General features: G+C 45.0%; 1 protein-coding gene across 1 annotated transcript in view; it reads left to right on the top strand.

Moving 5' to 3' along the window:
- LOC121448014 (serine/threonine-protein kinase mTOR) overlaps positions 1-16,886 on the top strand; it is a 110,852-nt gene extending 93,966 nt beyond the window's left edge. Inside the window, exons 50-58 of the mRNA XM_041651552.1 lie at positions 1,302-1,384; positions 5,384-5,456; positions 5,833-5,907; positions 6,153-6,288; positions 6,884-6,949; positions 11,081-11,161; positions 11,407-11,487; positions 15,017-15,122; positions 15,645-16,886. Coding sequence (XP_041507486.1) covers positions 1,302-1,384; positions 5,384-5,456; positions 5,833-5,907; positions 6,153-6,288; positions 6,884-6,949; positions 11,081-11,161; positions 11,407-11,487; positions 15,017-15,122; positions 15,645-15,660 — 717 coding nt within the window. The 3' untranslated portion in view covers positions 15,661-16,886. The remainder of the gene's footprint in view (positions 1-1,301; positions 1,385-5,383; positions 5,457-5,832; positions 5,908-6,152; positions 6,289-6,883; positions 6,950-11,080; positions 11,162-11,406; positions 11,488-15,016; positions 15,123-15,644) is intronic.
- Positions 16,887-17,707: the final 821 nt, after the last annotated feature.

The raw sequence follows: 17,707 nt of genomic DNA, 5'->3' as shown, positions 1-17,707 counted from the left end.
CTGCCACCACAGATACCCACATATTACAGGAGGTGTGGTCATTTTTGTTGTGGTTAGATGAGGAATTTTCACGAAAAGCTTTCTGAAACCTGCCTGTAATCACAGCATTTAGGAGACTGAGTCATGAGGATCACCATGAATTTAAGTCCATCCTTTGCTACATAGAGAGTTTTAAGACAATCTGAGCTATATATTAGACCCTGTATTGGGGTGGAGAGGACTAGAGAAAGTGTTGAGTGGTTAAGAGCACTAACTACTCTTGCAGAGGACTTCAGTTAAGTTCCCAGAACTCACATGGCAGCTCACAACCATCTGTAACTCCAGTCACAGGGATCCAACATCCTTCTGGCCATCTCAGGTATCAGGCATATATGTGGTACACATACATACATGCAGGCAAAACACTCAAACACATATAAATAAATAAATCTTAAAAAATAAAATAAAAATGGGCCAGAGGGATAGCTTGGCAGGTTAATTCACTCTCTAACAAGCTGAGTTCAATCCCTGGAAACCACATGGTAGAAGGAGAAAACTAACTCATACAAGCTGTCCTCTGCCCTTTACTCCCAGACACACATACACAAATAAATAAATACAGGGTTTTTGTTTGTTTGTTTGTTTGGTTGGTTGGTTGGTTTTTTGAGACAGGGTTTCTCTGTAGCTTTGGGGCCTGACCTGGAACTAGCTCTTGTAGACCAGACTGGCCTCGAACTCACAGAGATCTGCCTGCCTCTGCCTCCCGAGTGCTGGGATTAAAAGTGTGAGCCACCACTGCCCAGCCAATAAATACAGCTTTTAAAAGTCTTTAGTGGTCTGCTGCTGTCACTGGGTAAACATCTGCCTTCCCACCATCTAGATGCTGTGCTTTGCTCACACACTGATCTGATCTTCCCATGGAATCCATTCCAGGACTATCTCGTTGCTCTCTGCCTGTCTTAGGAACACGCATCTCTTCACATTGGCTATCTCTGTTTTCTACCACAGAGGTTTGAGGACCGATGTGTGGATCAGAAACAGCACTGTTAACATTTTTTGAAATGATATTAAGTATGGCAGACAACTTGGAAAGATGTTTATCTTCACAGTCTCGAGGAGAGAACATTTTCACTTACATCGTCACAGCACACTTCTGATAAAGTTTATACTAAGGCATAGTTTATAATCATGAATGGGATCTTTGTTCCGTTATCCATCCTAACTGTTACGGTAGAAGCTAAGGACAGCTGTCCTGGACCGCTTAACTTTGTTGAAGCTACTGATTCATAGAACACTGATTCACGGGTGCTTTTGTATTATAGGTGTGGTTTGACCGAAGAACCAACTATACCCGCTCCTTAGCCGTCATGTCAATGGTTGGATACATTTTAGGCCTGGGAGACAGGTGAGTGAATCTAATTTGTGCCTTTCTCTCTCCAGTTGTTCTGAATGGTTTCATTTTGTCTTCTAGTGAAATTTGTGACCATTGAAAACGACTATTTTATTTTTTTAAAGGGCAAGCAAGCATGGCTTTATTGAGATGTAGGGTGACTGTGCCTGCAGCAGGGAGGGGTCCCCAAAGTGATTCATTGTTGTAACAGACTCTTCAGTCACCACTGTACTGAAGACAGATCATTCTCCATCTATAATTGAAACCAACCAAAGTAGAACCTTATCTTATACTGAAGTAATAAGAGTGGCGGGGCTGCATTCCCAGAACCCCAGCCGCCTGCCCGGCTAGCTTATGCCCCGAAATAATTACACAGACACTGTATTCTTTCAAGCACTGCTTGGCCCTTTAGCTCCAGCACTTACAGGCTAATTCTCACATCCCGATCAACCCATCTCTAACAATCTGTGAGAACCGGTCTTACCGGGAAGATTCTAGCCTAGTCCATCCTGGGTTGGAGCTTCATGCCGGGAGCGGGGCATGGCGTCTCTCTCAGGCGTCTTCTAGTCTATGTCCATACTGGGTCGGAGCTTCATCCCGGGAGCAGGGCATGGCGTCTCTCTCAGGCGTCTGCTCCCGAGAGGAGAGCTGTGTAGTCTCTGACCTCACTTCCTCTTCCTCCCAGCATTTTGATCTGTTTACTCCTCCCACCTATCCTCTAACCAATAAAATGGGCCAGGGCAGTTCCTTTATTAGCCAATGACCTTCCTCCATCATTATACAGAATACACTTCTAAGTGTCATAACCAAAGAGATACTTCAGGCCTGGGATAGACTCAGTAGAAGAGCACTTGTGTAGCTAATGCAAAGCCAGAGTTTAATCTGCGGTACCATCCGAAAAGGAAAAAGAAAACTGGGAATGTTTAGATACTAACCAACAAGAAAGCAAACAAAACTGATCATTTGGTGTCTACTGCTTTTCTTTTGGAATTGTGTCTCATGCAATTACTTGAGTAAAAATTGTTTTGTGCCCCCTACCTCCAAAATGAAAGCTAAGTTAAGAGCCAGGCTCTAAGACATACACCTCTAGTCCCAGCACCTGGGAGCCAAGATAGGAATGTTGCCTGAGCCTAAGATTTGAGATGAGCCTGGGCAGCAAAATGAGATCTCATCTTTAAAAGACAAGCCCAGCTGTTGTCTGAGTTTTCTGTCTTGCCCGGTTCCCGCAATCATTAAGTCCCAGAGAAATCACACAGAGTTCTACATTAGTTATAAACTGATTGGCCCATTAGCTCAGGCTTCTTACTAACTCTTATAACTTATATTAAACCATTATTTTTTGTCTATGTTAGCCACGTGGCTCTGTACCTTATTCCGTGAGGCAGTCACATCTTGCTTCTTCCGTGGCTTGGACAGGACTCCCAAAGAAACTTCCTTCTTCCCAGAATTTTCCTGTTCTCATTGACCCACCTCTACTTCCTGTCTGGTTGTCCCACCTATACTTCTGCCTGGCTACTGGCCAGTCAGCATTTATTTAAAATATAATTGGCAGAATACAGACCATTATCCCACACCACCCAGTCGGGCTATAGAGATGACTCAGCAGTTAAGAACACTAGCTGTTCTTCCAGAGGTCCTGAGTTCAATTCCCAGCAGCCACATGGTAACTCACGACCATCCATAATGAGATCTGGTGCCTTCTTCTGGCATGCAGGCAGACCCTGTATACATAATAAATAAATCTTTAAAAAAAAAAAAAAAGTCAAGGCATAGTGGACAAACCCTTGACTCCAGCACTCAAGAGGCAGAAACAGAGCCAGGCAGATCTCTGAGTTTTAGGATATCCAGGATTATACAGTAAGACTCTGTCTTTAAAAAAGGACAGAAGTTAAAAGCTAGCTCAGAAGTTAAAAGTCCTTACACCACAGGAACTGATAACCTGAATTCTCTCTCTGGAGAGAACCAGCTGTGAATTGTCCTCTATCCTCTAAATGCCAAACAAGAGCCATGTGTGAGCACTGTAAAACAAACTGGAGAGCTCTAGAAACCAGTAGTCTGATGATACACACACACACACACACACACACACACACACACACACTGTAAAACAAACTGGAGAGCTCTAGAAACCAGTAGTCTGATGATACACACACACACACACACTGTAAAACAAACTGGAGAGCTCTAGAAACCAGTAGTCTGATGATACACACACACACACACTGTAAAACAAACTGGAGAGCTCTAGAAACCAGTAGTCTGATGATACACACACACACACACACACACACACACTGTAAAACAAACTGGAGAGCTCTAGAAACCAGTAGTCTGATGATACACACACACACACACACTGTAAAACAAACTAGAGAGCTCTAGAAACCAGTAGTCTGATGAGATACACACACACACACACTGTAAAACAAACTGGAGAGCTCTAGAAACCAGTAGTCTGATGAGATACACACACACACACACACACACTGTAAAACAAACTAGAGAGCTCTAGAAACCAGTAGTCTGATGAGATACACACACACACACACACACACACACACACACACTGTAAAACAAACTGGAGAGCTCTAGAAACCAGTAGTCTGATGATACACACACACTGTAAAACAAACTGGAGAGCTCTAGAAACCAGTAGTCTGATGATACACACACACACACACACTGTAAAACAAACTGGAGAGCTCTAGAAACCAGTAGTCTGATGAGATACACACACACACACACTGTAAAACAAACTGGAGAGCTCTAGAAACCAGTAGTCTGATGAGATACACACACACACACACACACACACACACTGTAAAACAAACTAGAGAGCTCTAGAAACCAGTAGTCTGATGAGATACACACACACACACACACACACACACACACACTGTAAAACAAACTGGAGAGCTCTAGAAACCAGTAGTCTGATGATACACACACACACACACACTGTAAAACAAACTGGAGAGCTCTAGAAACCAGTAGTCTGATGATACACACACACACACACACACACACACACACACTGTAAAACAAACTAGAGAGCTCTAGAAACCAGTAGTCTGATGAGATACACACACACACACACACACACACGCACTGTAAAACAAACTGGAGAGCTCTAGAAACTAGTAGTCTGATGATACACACACACACACACAGTAAAACAAACTGGAGAGCTCTAGCAACCAGTAGTCTGATGCCGACACACACACACACACACACACACTCTGTAAAACAAACTAGAGAGCTCTAGAAACCAGTAGTTTGGTGGTTGGCAGTGGTGGTACACGCCTTTAATCACAGGACTCAGGAGGAAGAGGCAGACGGATCTCTGTGAGTTTGAGGCTAGAGCAAATTCCAGGACTGGCTCTAAAACTACAGAGAAACCCTGTCTCGGGGAGAAAAAAGAAAGAAAGAAAGAAATCAATACTTTGAAATTTTTGAAACCCTGGCAGAATGCCTTTGAAGAAAGACTGACAGACTAAGAAGGACTTAGACTTATACAGACAAGCCCCTGTGGTAGCTGCTTGGTGGGAATAACTGAGCTATGCCACTCTTGACAGAAACTTTCCTGGGGACCCAAGATTCCAAGAAAGGAAATGCAAGTGCAGATAATAAAATGGGCTGTGCAAGCCAGGCAGTGGTGGCGCACTCCTTTAATCCCAGCACTCGAGAGGCAGAGGCAGGCAGATCTCTGTGAGTTCGAGGCCAGCCTGGTCTACAAGAGCTAGTTCCAGGACTGGAACCAAAAGCTACAGAGAAACCCTGTCTCGAAAATAAAAAAAAAAAAAAAAAAAAAAAAAAAAAAGGCTGTGCGGCCTCTGCTGCAAGCACACTCCTCTGCCTTTGTGACCCCAAAACAACAGCTTACACACAAGCGGGGGGGGGGGGGGGGGGGGAGGGTGGTGGTGGTGGCTGTGGTCACCTGAGAGTGGGACTTTCCAGCCCCTGGCCTGGGGCTGTCTGACTGATTGATGCACCCCCTCCACTCTCGCTTGTCAGACACCCGTCCAACCTGATGCTGGACCGGCTGAGCGGGAAGATCCTGCACATTGACTTCGGGGACTGTTTTGAGGTGACTGCTGCACACAGCTAACCATCCTGACGGGTTCAGGCAGCTCCAGCTCCAAAGGCCTTCCCTTCCCCCTCCTCTTAGCCTCTAAGCCCCTTGGGCAAGGACTCTCCCCACATCCTCTCAGAGAAGAGGGATCTCCATCCTCCCAACTATGTGCTGGCCAGGGTCCTTTTTCTCTTCCCTGTTTTTGTTTTCTTAGTCGCCTTTCAAACCCCTGAGATAAATGCCCTCTTGCTGAATTCAACAGCGAACTTTTGTTTCCTTGCTGTGATGTTAGTCAGTGCATGCAATGAGAGAAGCCGCCCACCTTCCTCTGACCTTAGCTAGAGGCCAGAACCTAACCATGAATTTGGCTTTTTCTTTAATGACCATATAGGTTGCTATGACCAGAGAGAAATTTCCAGAAAAGATTCCATTTAGACTAACAAGAATGTTGACCAATGCTATGGAGGTGAGTAGATCCTGGGTACACACTGATTTGAAATGGAGCCTTCTCTGAGGACAGACGTGGTTTCTGTAGCAGGTCCCCGTTACCGTGTTAGATGACCTTTGGAGGTTGGCATTGCATGTTGTGTATGTCCTGGCCCAGGTCTGTGCCCATGTCGGGGTGACACAGGCCCTCCCTTGCCTTGGTCATAAGGCACCAGTGAGCCACAGTTGGTAACTCCTGGCTGTGTGGCTCTGTCACTCTTGCAGGTTACAGGTCTGGATGGCAACTACAGAACCACATGCCACACGGTGATGGAAGTGCTTCGGGAACACAAGGACAGTGTCATGGCTGTACTGGAAGCCTTCGTCTATGACCCTTTGCTGAACTGGAGGCTAATGGACAGTGAGTTTCAGATATGTGGGAGGAATTCTTTATAAGTTCTAGGCCAGCCTGGGCTATTTGAAATAAGTATGTAGGTAGGTAGGTAGGTATGCATGCATGTATGTATGTGTGTATGTGTGTGTATTTATATATATTTGTGTATATGTATATGTTCCAAAAGCATTACAGAGCAGCTCTGGGGCTCGAGAGGAATCTCAGGTATTTTATGAGCTGTACAACACTCCCACTCTTGCCTTAGCTATTTAAATGAAGATTTTTTTTTTCTGGATAAACTGCACCTTCATGGGTTTCATTTGTTTCGTCTGTAGCGAGGGAAGCTGGGATTCAGTAGGAAACACAGTTGTGATGTGAGGCTTCTGGTGCTCTGGGAGTAAGCCAGCACTCATCTTGTCTAAGTCAGGTCTGCAGTGGACAGCTTCTAGGCCTCAGATCCCAGCTCTCGCCCTTGGTTTTGAGTGATAGATCTTGTTCACTATTCAGCATGACAGCTTTTGAAAATATTATGTTTTTATGATCATAAGGAAATACCTTTTTAACCAAGTTTCTTTCAAGTCACAGTCTGAAGTACTTCCTAACACTTAATTTCTTTTCCTAGCAAATACCAAAGGCAATAAGCGGTCTCGAACAAGGACAGACTCCTACTCTGCAGGCCAGTCAGTAGGTGGGTACATCCCAGAGAAGTTGGCAGACCCCATTCCTCATCTCCAGAGCATTTGGTCATCTTACCCTCACAGCAAGTTTGAGGTCAGCCTGGGGACCTGAGTTCAATTCCCAGAACCCATGTAAAAGGTAGAAGGAGAGACTGACCCATGGAGGTTGATTACATATGAACTGTAACATGTACTCTGTTGACAGAGGTTTTCTGTCCTGCCCAGTAACCACAGTAATTAAGTCCCAAAGAAATCATGCAGAGGTCTACATTAACTATAAACTGAATGGCCCGTTAGCTTAGGCTTGTTAGCTGTGCAGTGGTGGCACACGCCTTTAATCCCATCACTTGGGAGGCAGAGACGGGGGGGATCTCTGTGAGTTCAAGGTCGCCTGGTCTACAAGAGCTAGTTCCAGGACAGGACAGGCTCCAAAGCTACAGAGAAACCCTGTCTCAAAAAAAAAAAAAAAAAAAAAAAAAGAAAGAAAGAAAAGAAAAAAGAAATCCTCTGCAAGAGCTTAGGCTTAGCCGTTATTCTTGTCTGTGCTAGCCGTGTGGCTCAGTACCTTATTCAGTGAGGCAGTCACATTTTACTTCTTCTGTTGCTGGGACAGGACTCCGGAAAGAGTTTCCCTCTTCCCGGAATTCTCTTGTTCTCATTGACCCGCCTCTACTTTCTGTCTAGTTGTCCTGCCTATACTTCCTGCCTGGCTATTGGCCAATCAGCATTTATTTAAAATATAATATACAGGATACAGACCATTGTCCCACAGCACTTACCCCTCTTTTTGTTAAAAGAAAAGAAAAGAAAGAAAAGAACTTTGAATCTAATATCCTTAGTTTAGCTTTTCTCCTGACCATTATCCATAACAACTTGTAACCAACATTCTAAATAAAGGAAAATATCCATAGTCCATTTTTTGGGAATGTGGGTATAGTTTTCCAGGCTATTTCCTGCTGGTTGGGGGTACTGATAATCTTATGGGAACCTAAAGAAAATTTAGAATTATGATCAAGTCCTGACTGGAGTAAGTATCCTGTGAGGCTTGATCATCTCAGGCAGCATCTTGAATCTCTTCGGGATGTAGAACTCTGACATCTGAACCATCTGTTCCTACCGGAGATTTCTCAGGTGGTCTTCCTTCATCAAACCTGATTTTTCTTAATTCAGAATGAATCCATAGCCTCTCATTTTCTTTGGAAATAAAAGCAAAACTTCTCCAAAGTACCATATCTTTTGACTTCAATTTTGAAGTCAAGGCATTTACAAAATATTTATCTTGGATTAAATCAGCAGCATTTATAAGCAAATATATTTTAGCAGCTGTTGCTCCTTCCTCAGCATTCAAACAATTCAAAGAGAACATAATAACATACAGTATCCATATTTTCTGTGTAAATCATCTTTACGTGGCTTTATTTTAACCTCTATTTCTTTTATTTTTAATTTTTGCCTTTTTAAGACAGGGTTTTTCTGTGTATCTTTGGCTATCCTGGAATTCACTCTGTAGACCAGGCTGTCCTTGAACCCACAGAGATCGGCCTGCCTCTGCCTCCAAAGTGCTGGGATTAAAGGTGTGTGCCACCACACCCAACTACTCTCTTTCTTTTTTATTATAAGGACTTTAACCTTTAGCCTGCATATATTTTTAAAACACTGTAAACCATTTAGAGGTTTTCTTTGTCTTTGACTCTTTCTTTACTGTATGTCTCTCTTTTTCTGACTACATGAATCTTTATTTGCTAAGCGATATGGCTAAGGTTAAAGACATGGCTTTGGCGGCTGGATACAGCCCATTTCTTAGCTTTCTGAGACTCCAGTGTCATGGTGGAGGTACCAGCTGTAGCCATGTTTATTGCCACAACTCTATGGTGTTTCAAGGTCCCTGCCAGCAAGCAAGCTGCAGCAGTCTGCTTACAAACCACACTCAAATGCTCTGTAGCCAGACCTCCTGCCTGAAAGAGTCAGAGTTTGCACTGGCAGGACGGCCCAGAAAGCCAGCATTTTAAAATGATGCAGCTTTTTTCCTGCTATGGCTGAAAACCAAAAAAGCATGTGGTCAGCTTTTCATTGATACCATTTAAGTATTTTGTGGCATGGCCTCTTAAAAGAGCTGCAAGGTTTTATAGCTAAAGCTGAGTCAGGAAGCCTCTCTTAAATGAGAGTGCTTGCCTCTAGCAAGCAGAGCCCACCTGAGAAAATGCTGCTATTGATAAGGCATGCTTAACTCTATTCTTTTCTGTATAGAATTACTTTCCAAGCTCTCTCAGGCTTTTTATGGGTGCAGTTATCCACGTGGGCACCAGTACTCCACTCCCACACATCATACATATATTCACAATTATAGGCTGGCTTTTCTGTCCTGCCCACCAGTTCCCAAATAGCCACACTGAGACTTATTTTTAATTATGAATGCTCAGCCAATAGCTTATTACTAACTAGCTCTTATATTTTAAGTTAACCCCATATTTCTTATCTATGCTCTGCCACATGGCAGTACTTTTTACAACATGGCAAATCCATCTTGCTTCTCTCCATGTTTCCTCTCAACTCCTGAGACTCCTCCCCTTTCTTCTTCATGCTCTCTTTTTGTCTGCACGACCCACCTAACCTCTACCTGTCCACCTATTGGCCAGCCAGCTTCGTTATTAGCCCAATCACAGTGACATATATTCACACAGTGGAAAGGAATATTCTGTATTTCCCCCTTTTTTTCTAATTAAAAAGTAAGGTTTCAACTTTTAACATAGTAAATTTATAAACAACGAAAACAGTTCTCAAGTAAGAATTACAGTTATATACAATAGTAACAAATAATAAATTTTTAAAGAATTAGAAACTAATTACTTTATATTACTCTTTTTTAATCTTTAATCATTGCTTTATTTGTATGTGTTTTGCCTGCATGTATGTCTGTGCATTTCATGAATGCCTGGAGGAGGCCAGAAGGCGTTGGAGCCCCTGGATTTGGAATTACATATGATTGTGAGCCACCATGAGGGTGGTGGGAATCAAACCCATGTCTTCCAAAAGAACTCCAAGTGCTCTTAACCACTGAGCCATCCCTCAACTGTGTTACTTTCCTGACGTCAGTGCTAAAGATGTAGCTTAGGGGAGTGCTTGCCTAGCATGAATGAAACCCTGAGTTTAATCCCCAAGACATCTCAGTAGGTAAGGAAGGGGTAAGGGTGCTTATGCCTACTCTGGCCCCTAAGATTGAGCCCCTGGACACAGCAGAAGGAGAGAAACAACTTCTCAAAGTTGTCCTCTGACCGCCCATACATGCTTGGTCCCTCCAACACACACATAAACATAAATAAAGGTATTTTTATTTAAAAAAGAGTAGCAGGGCCGGGCGGTGGTGGCGCACGCCTTTAATCCCAGCACTTGGGAGGCAGAGGCAGGCGGATCTCTGTGAGTTCGAGACCAGCCTGGTCTACAAGAGCTAGTTCCAGGACAGGCTCCAAAACCACAGAGAAACCCTGTCTCGAAAAACCAAAAAAAAAAAAAAAAAAAAAAGAGTAGCAGGGCTGGAGAGATGGCTAAGCAGTTAGGAGCACATACTGCTTTTCCAGAAGACCTGAGTTTGGTTCCCAGCAGGCTATCAGGTGGATCACAGCTGCCTGTAATTCCAGCTTCAGGAAGATTCAGCTCCTCTGGTCTCAGGCACCCACACCACACATACATGTGGACATGCCCATACACACATACATACATATAATTTTAAATGAAATAAATTAAAAGAAACATAAGAGTAACGGCCAGGCGCTGTGGCACATGGCTGTAATCCCAGCACTTGGGAGGTAGAAGCATCAGGACCTCTTTACCTACATGAGGAGTTTAAGGGCAGCCTCTGATATCTGAGACCTCTCAAAAGAAATTAGAGGGCTGAGAGAGGCAGAGGCGGGCGGATCTCTGTGAGTTCGAGGCCAGCCTGGTCTACAAGAGCTAGTTCCAGGACAGCCCCCAAAGGTACAGAGAAACCCTGTCTCAAAAAAAAAAAAAAAACACACACACACACCAAAACAAAACAAAAAGAAAAGAAAGAAATTAGAAAATAATGGTTTCTTAGTATTTGAGTCTCCTACTAACTTCCACTAATTGAGGGTTTTTTTGTTTTTTATTTGGTTTCTTTATCCTAGAAATTTTGGATGGTGTAGAACTTGGAGAACCAGCCCACAAGAAAGCAGGAACCACGGTGCCAGAATCCATCCACTCTTTCAGTAAGTCCATGCTGAGGAGCTGCAGCAATGACAAGCTCATTGCACAGATAGCAGCTACACTGAGCCACAGCCAGAAATGAAGTCGACAAGGTGAGCAACAGTGCTGCCTTGGAGAGGAAAGGGCCATGAATTCCGCACTGTGTGCAGAGGACAGAGTCGCATGCACAGGACTGCTCAACACTCGGCCGTGTTTCATAACAGCTGGGCAGCCTTGGACCTGTTGCTTCTACTCTTGTGTCTTTCAGTTGGAGATGGTTTGGTGAAACCAGAGGCCTTAAACAAGAAAGCTATTCAGATTATTAACAGGGTTCGAGATAAGCTTACAGGTGAGTGCTTGGGGCTAAAAGGACACAAAGCCTGATGTGGGGAGTATTTTCTCAATGGGTGGCCAGCCCCTGTCCTAGGAGTCAGTTCCACATGGCTCCTGAGTGACTTCAGGCACAGTGCGCTCCTCTTGCTAAAGACCCTTGGTCTCACCTGAGGTCTCTTAACCTCATTCACTCTGGGCATGAGGGAGGCTCTTTTGGAATCTGGATGGATTCCAGAACCAGCCAACTCCATGGGCAAGTTACTGGCCTCGTAGTGAGATGCTGGCGGGTGCCGGACCACGTGGACTGCAGTGGAAGGATGGAAGAGGAGGGATGTTTGATTTTGGAAAGCAGCTACCAATCCCACTGATCCTCTTTCTTCTGTTGGGTGGTTTATTACATGAGTGGGAGCCAGAAAGCCAGCGCTCTTCCACACTCACTGACTGTGTGACCTCTGAACTCATTTCTCCATCTGAATGGCAGAAGCCCTGACAGAGGATGTGAACACCCTAGGAAACAGGGTTCCAGGCTCTGGGCCTCAGAGCCAATCAGTTTTGTAGTCAGAGATGCTTAATCAAGTACCTGTTTGTGCTAGATGCCAAAGGAGCCACAGCAGCAGAAACAGACAGCTTCCCTGACTTTTCAGGGCTCAGAATCTAGGGGTGAACACTGTCACTAAACAGAGGAGAGTCATCTGCGGCTGTGTGCCTTGTGATGGCAGAGTTTAATTTGGAAATTCCAGAAACGTTCGCTAAGGACATAACTGGAGTTCAAGTTTACAAGAGGAGTGTAGTAGTTACTTTTCTGTTGTTGGTGGTAAGACACCATGACCAAGGCAACTTTGTTTTGTTTTTCTAAGACAGGGTTTCACTGTGTAGCCCTGGATGTCCTGAAATGCACTCTGTAGACCAGGTTGACTCAAATTCACAGAGATCCGCCTACCTCTGCCTCCCGAGTGCTGGGATTAAAGGTGTGAGCCACCACCACCTGGCCAAGGTAACTTATAAAAGAAAGCGTTTATTTGGAACTGACAGCTCTGGGTGGTTAGTTTGAACCAACAACCCTGTGGTGGTGAGCACAACAGGCAGGCAAGCATGGCGCCTGAGCAGTTGCCGAGAGCTTGCATTTTGTTCCACAACTGTGAGGCAGACAAAGCTTACTGGAAATGAACAAAGCCATTGACACAAGGCCTCCAATACCACTGCACCTCCGAATCCTTCTGAAACAGTTCCACCAACTGGGGCCCAAGTATTCAAATATATGAGGACCATTCTCATTCAGACCCTTCCGCTTCCCCCCCCCCCAAGGAGTTAACTAGAACACTGTTCCAGGCAGAAGGAGCAGTGTACACTAGAACCCTTTGATGAGAGTGGCAGCAAGAGTGAAGGTCCTAGGGCTAGCCTTGTGGCCTAGAAAAAACAGTGTGGTGACTGGCTGGACCAGGGCTCTAGTATCCAGAGAAGACAGCCACTGATGAAGACCTCAGATGCAAGAGATCTTGAGGGCAAATCAAAGGTTGTACTAGGACTGCAGCTCATTAGTAAAGTTCTTGCCTGACACTCAGAAACCTAACTTAGAGCCCCAATGTGATGATTTTTTTTCTTTTTTTCTTGTCTTTTTCTTCTTTTTTTTTTTTTTTTTTTTTTTTTTGTGCTTTAACAAATAAAGCTTGCCTGAAGATCAGAGTGCAGAGCTAGCCACACTAGTTAGCCTTAGAGGCCAGGCAGTGGTGGTGCACACCTTTAATCCCAGCACTCAGGAAACAGAGGCAGTCGGAGCTCTGTGAGTTCCAGGTCACCCTGGGCTGTATAAGATTGAATCAGTCTAAAAGAGAAACAGAGCCAAGTATAGTGGCTCACACCTTTAATCCCATCACTAGGGAGGTGAAGACAAGAAGGCCAGTACCACCCAAAAATATAAAAACCCACAAAGACTGCTGTTGACAGTGTTGTAACTCTTTTCATGTGAGACGTGAGAAGGTCAAAGGTGACTCCAGGACACTGGTGTTTATCTGAGAGCTGGAATTGTTGAAGAGAATGAGATGAAGGCGAAGAAAGTGAGATGTGGCAGAATTCTCAAGCGGCTTGTGCAGGGAGGGGAGGACTAAGTAAGCAAGTCGAGGCCTTTGTGGGCAGAAGTTCTGGGCACTGAGAGCCACCCTAGCGTTGGCTCATAAAAGGACTCATGGTACAAAGGACTCTCTTGACTGAGCTACATTCCTATGTCTCAATTTTTTTTCTCTACAAGGAAATAGAGGGATGTGTTTACAAAATTGAAAAGGCCATTGTGATGGCACGCATCTTTAATACCAACAATCAGAAGGCAGAGATAGATCTCAGTGAGTTCCAGGCCAGCCAGAGCTACATATAGAAAGACGCTGTCTCAAAAAAAATTAAAAAGCCGTGAAAAGGACATAATCAAGGAAAGTTTGAACAAAGACTAAGTGATCAGTACTTCAGACTTGAAGGAGAGCAGGAGGACTGGACCCTGAGCACAGGGCAGGGTGGTCGGAGGAGAGGAAGGAACTCCTGAGATGGAGAGAAGAGGGAATTGATGCAAACTGCCCAAAACTAAAACATTGGAGGGAGGGCATCTGGCCAGGGTGAGAAGTAGAGGAGACTGGGGAGACTTTAACAGACCTGGCAGTACTAGAAAGGCGCTTTGCCAGCTAGGTGTGGTGGCTCACACCTGCATTCCAGAAGGGGAAAAAGGCAGGAAGGTTACTGGGAATTTGAAGCTAGGCTGGGCTATACAATGAGTTTCAAGAGAACGTGGAACGGAATGGAGGGGAGGGGAGAGAGGGAAAGGAAGGGAAGGGAAGAAACTGGTTACAGTGGTGGACAACTTGGGAAATCAGGAGAATCGGACATTCAAGACCAGCCTCAGCTACATAATTCAGGCCATCTCTGACTGCCTAAGATCTCTCTCAAAAAACTGTAACAACAAAATACTTCTGTGTTAAAGAAAAGAAAAGAGGAAGGTTAGGCCTGGAGAGATGACTCTGATTAAGAGCATGTGTTAGCCGATGATTCCCAGCCCCCATATGGTGGATCATAACCATCAGTGACTGCAGTTCCAGACCTCCGAGGGCACACATGGCATACGTGCAGACATACCGGCAAAGCATTCATACGCGTAAAATTTAAAATTCTTTAAAAGCAAACAAAAAATCAGGCAGGTTTTCAAAGAAGCTGTGTTGGCTGGCCAGGCTGCAGAGTCTGTGTGAGGCCAGTGTCCTCACTGTTCAGTAGGAACACGGATGGCAGCCTGTGGGGCTCAAACTGGACGGCCTTGTTCACTCTTCAGATCAGATCTTGGAACAGCTCCATTAGCCATATCTCTGATGTCTTCACCGTCTTTGAGCGGGTTCTGTTATAAGAGACCCCTGTGCGTGCAGATGACACTGAAGTCAATGCAGGAGTGGTCTGACCTTCCCGTTCCAGCAAGAGTTGACTTCCTGTGGCTGCATAGACAGTGGGGCCACACAGGAACATGGCAGTTGTTGATAGCAGGTTCAGATGACAGTGTTTCTCCTTCCGCTTCCTAGGTCGGGATTTCTCTCATGACGACACCTTGGATGTTCCAACCCAAGTGGAGCTGCTCATCAAGCAGGCGACATCCCATGAAAACCTCTGCCAGTGCTACATTGGCTGGTGAGCTTCAGTGGCTGAGTGTGACAGCTCATGCCTCTAATCCCAGCACTGGGGATGCAGGGGAGGCAGATGTCTTCAGGGCCAGGGCAGCCAGGGCTACAGTGGTGAAACGCTGTCTTAAAAATAAACAAGCAGTCAGGACCAAAGACGGTGTGGTAGAGTGGCCATACAGGGCGGTCAGACCTGGCTAATGTCTCTAGTTTACAAGTTTGTAGCTCTCAGAATGCTCCTTCTCTAACAGGAGAAACCTGAGAAATGCACATCTGCATTGAAGTTAAAATGGCTTTGAGAGCCATGGTTCAGAGTGGGAAGGGCGCCTGATTGGGCTGTACATCTTTTGGATTTTTGTTGTCGCTCCAGAGGTGCAGAAGGGCACAGGAGCCAGGGAGTGACGAGAGAGAATGGCGAGAGGAAAGGTTGAGAATCCTGGAGTGTCTGGGCAGAAATCAGACCTGCTCCCTGCAGGAGGCTAAAGCTTGGAAGACCTCTGATGACTACTGCCTTTGTTGTCCCCCTTCCTAGGTGTCCCTTCTGGTAACTGGAGCCTGGCAAACCACACCATTTCCTCAGACGCTTTTGTACCTTGGTCTGTGCTTCCAGTGGACTGAATCCAAGGGCATAAAATTGGACTTTGTTAAATATTTTGAACTGTATATGAAAAGAACTACTGTATATTCAAAGTTGGTCTGAACCAACCTCCTAGCTGCTGTTGAAAAGACTGTCAGAAACACAAGGCTTGATTCAGTTCCCGGACAGTGAAACACAGAAATCCTACAGAAACCAAGCCTTCGATTTTGGGGGGAAAGATGATGGGTAACTAAAAAATACGGGTTTTGACTTGACTTACAAGAGAACTTATCACAAGCATTTCCTGCAGAAAAATATAGTCCATTCTCTCAACCCAGGGACAGTGGACTCAGCACAGTCAGGTATGCCCGCGGCCTGGAGAACACGGACCAGGGGCTCCAACACAGTGATGCAGACTTCAGCACTCCACCCATCCTGTTACCTCACCAGTCTCTGGGCAGCAGTGGCAACGTTTGCAGGATGGGCCAAAGTGGGTGAGAAGATCTGTCTTCTGCTTGACCCCATGATGCTAAAGTCACAAGACCTGACCTTCCAGGAGGACAGTTTGCTCAGACACCAGGCCACCGCGTGTGAGCAGGTGTGCCATGGATCCCAGTGCAAAGGGGGTGCATCGTCCCTGCTGTGTTGGAAGAGGGATGAGTACCTTGTGTTTGGAACAGGGGCTCACAACACAAGTGCTGTCGTGGACGTGCTGATCACAGAGGGATAGACACACTAGAACAGGTCGAGAACTCTGAGCAAAGCAAATATCCAACTAAATACACAAAAGTATAAAGTGAAGCCACATCTAGACACCATGTTGTATCTGAGTAATTTTTGTGCCAATAAATGACATCAGAATTTTAAAAACATATATATATATATATATATATATATATATATATATATGTCTGGCTCTTATTAGTAATTACTTTATAAATTCTGTCACTGGGGATACAACTCAGAGGTAGGCCTCTAGCTAATAGGCAGTGGCCCAAGGTTTGTTTCCCAGCCTCGCACAAAAGAAAAAGGGATCCAGGCAAGGGAGTCTTTATCATTCATTACCTTCCAGCCAGGGCTAGAGAGAAACCTGTCTTGAAAAAACAATTTTTATGGGGCTGGAGAGATGGCTCAGAGGTTAAGAGCACTGGCTGCTCTTCCAGAGGTCCTGAGTTCAATTCCAGCAACCACATGGCGGCTCACAACCATCTATAATGAGATCTGGCGCCCTACTCTGGCGTGCGGGCATACATGGAGACAGAATGTTGTATACATAATAAATAAATCTTTAAAAAAAAGAAAACAATTTTATATGTGTATATATGACACATGTCATTTTAGTTATATATGTATATACGTGTATGTCATTTTTACTTACATATGTATGTATATGTATGGCACATGAGCAGATGCCCATGTCGACCAGAAGTCATCTGCCCCGGCCAGCTTGAGTTGCACGTAGTTATGAACCTCAGGACTAGGTGCTGTGGTCCTCTAGAAAAAAAGGAGTGTTCTTGACTACCGAGACCTCTCTTTCCTCCCCACCCAGGTTTTTGTTTTTGGGGTGTGTGTGTGTGTGTTTGTTTGAGATAGGGTTTCTTTGTAGCTTTAGGGTGTGTGTGTGTGTGTGTGTGTGTGTGTGTGTGTGTGTGTGTGTGGTTTTTTGAGATAGGGTTTCCTTGTAGCTTTGGAGTCTGTCCTGGAACTAGCTTTTTTAGATCAGGCTGGCTTCGAACTCAGAGATCCGCCTGTGCCTGCCTCCCAACTGCTGGGATTAAAGGCATGCACCACCACCGCCCGGCCCCACTCAGTTTTTTGTTTTTAATTTTAAGTTGGAAAAATCCAGTCCTAGTGTGGTATGCACACCTTTAGTTTCAGGACTTGGGAGGCTGAGGCAGGCTGATCTCTGAGTACCCAGTCCTGGGATTAGTGGCCTGGACCACCATGCCAGCAGAGAAAAACTATCTTTAACTGTGATTAAAACTGTATTTTCAACCAGGTGGTGGTGGTGCACACCT

This window comes from Microtus oregoni, unplaced genomic scaffold (genome assembly GCF_018167655.1).
Source record: "Microtus oregoni isolate MIOR12 unplaced genomic scaffold, Mior012 000005F_ref0000423, whole genome shotgun sequence".
NCBI lineage: Eukaryota > Metazoa > Chordata > Mammalia > Rodentia > Cricetidae > Microtus > Microtus oregoni.
Note: the sequence above shows the minus strand (reverse complement) of the source record. Positions and strands in the feature narration are given on the sequence as shown.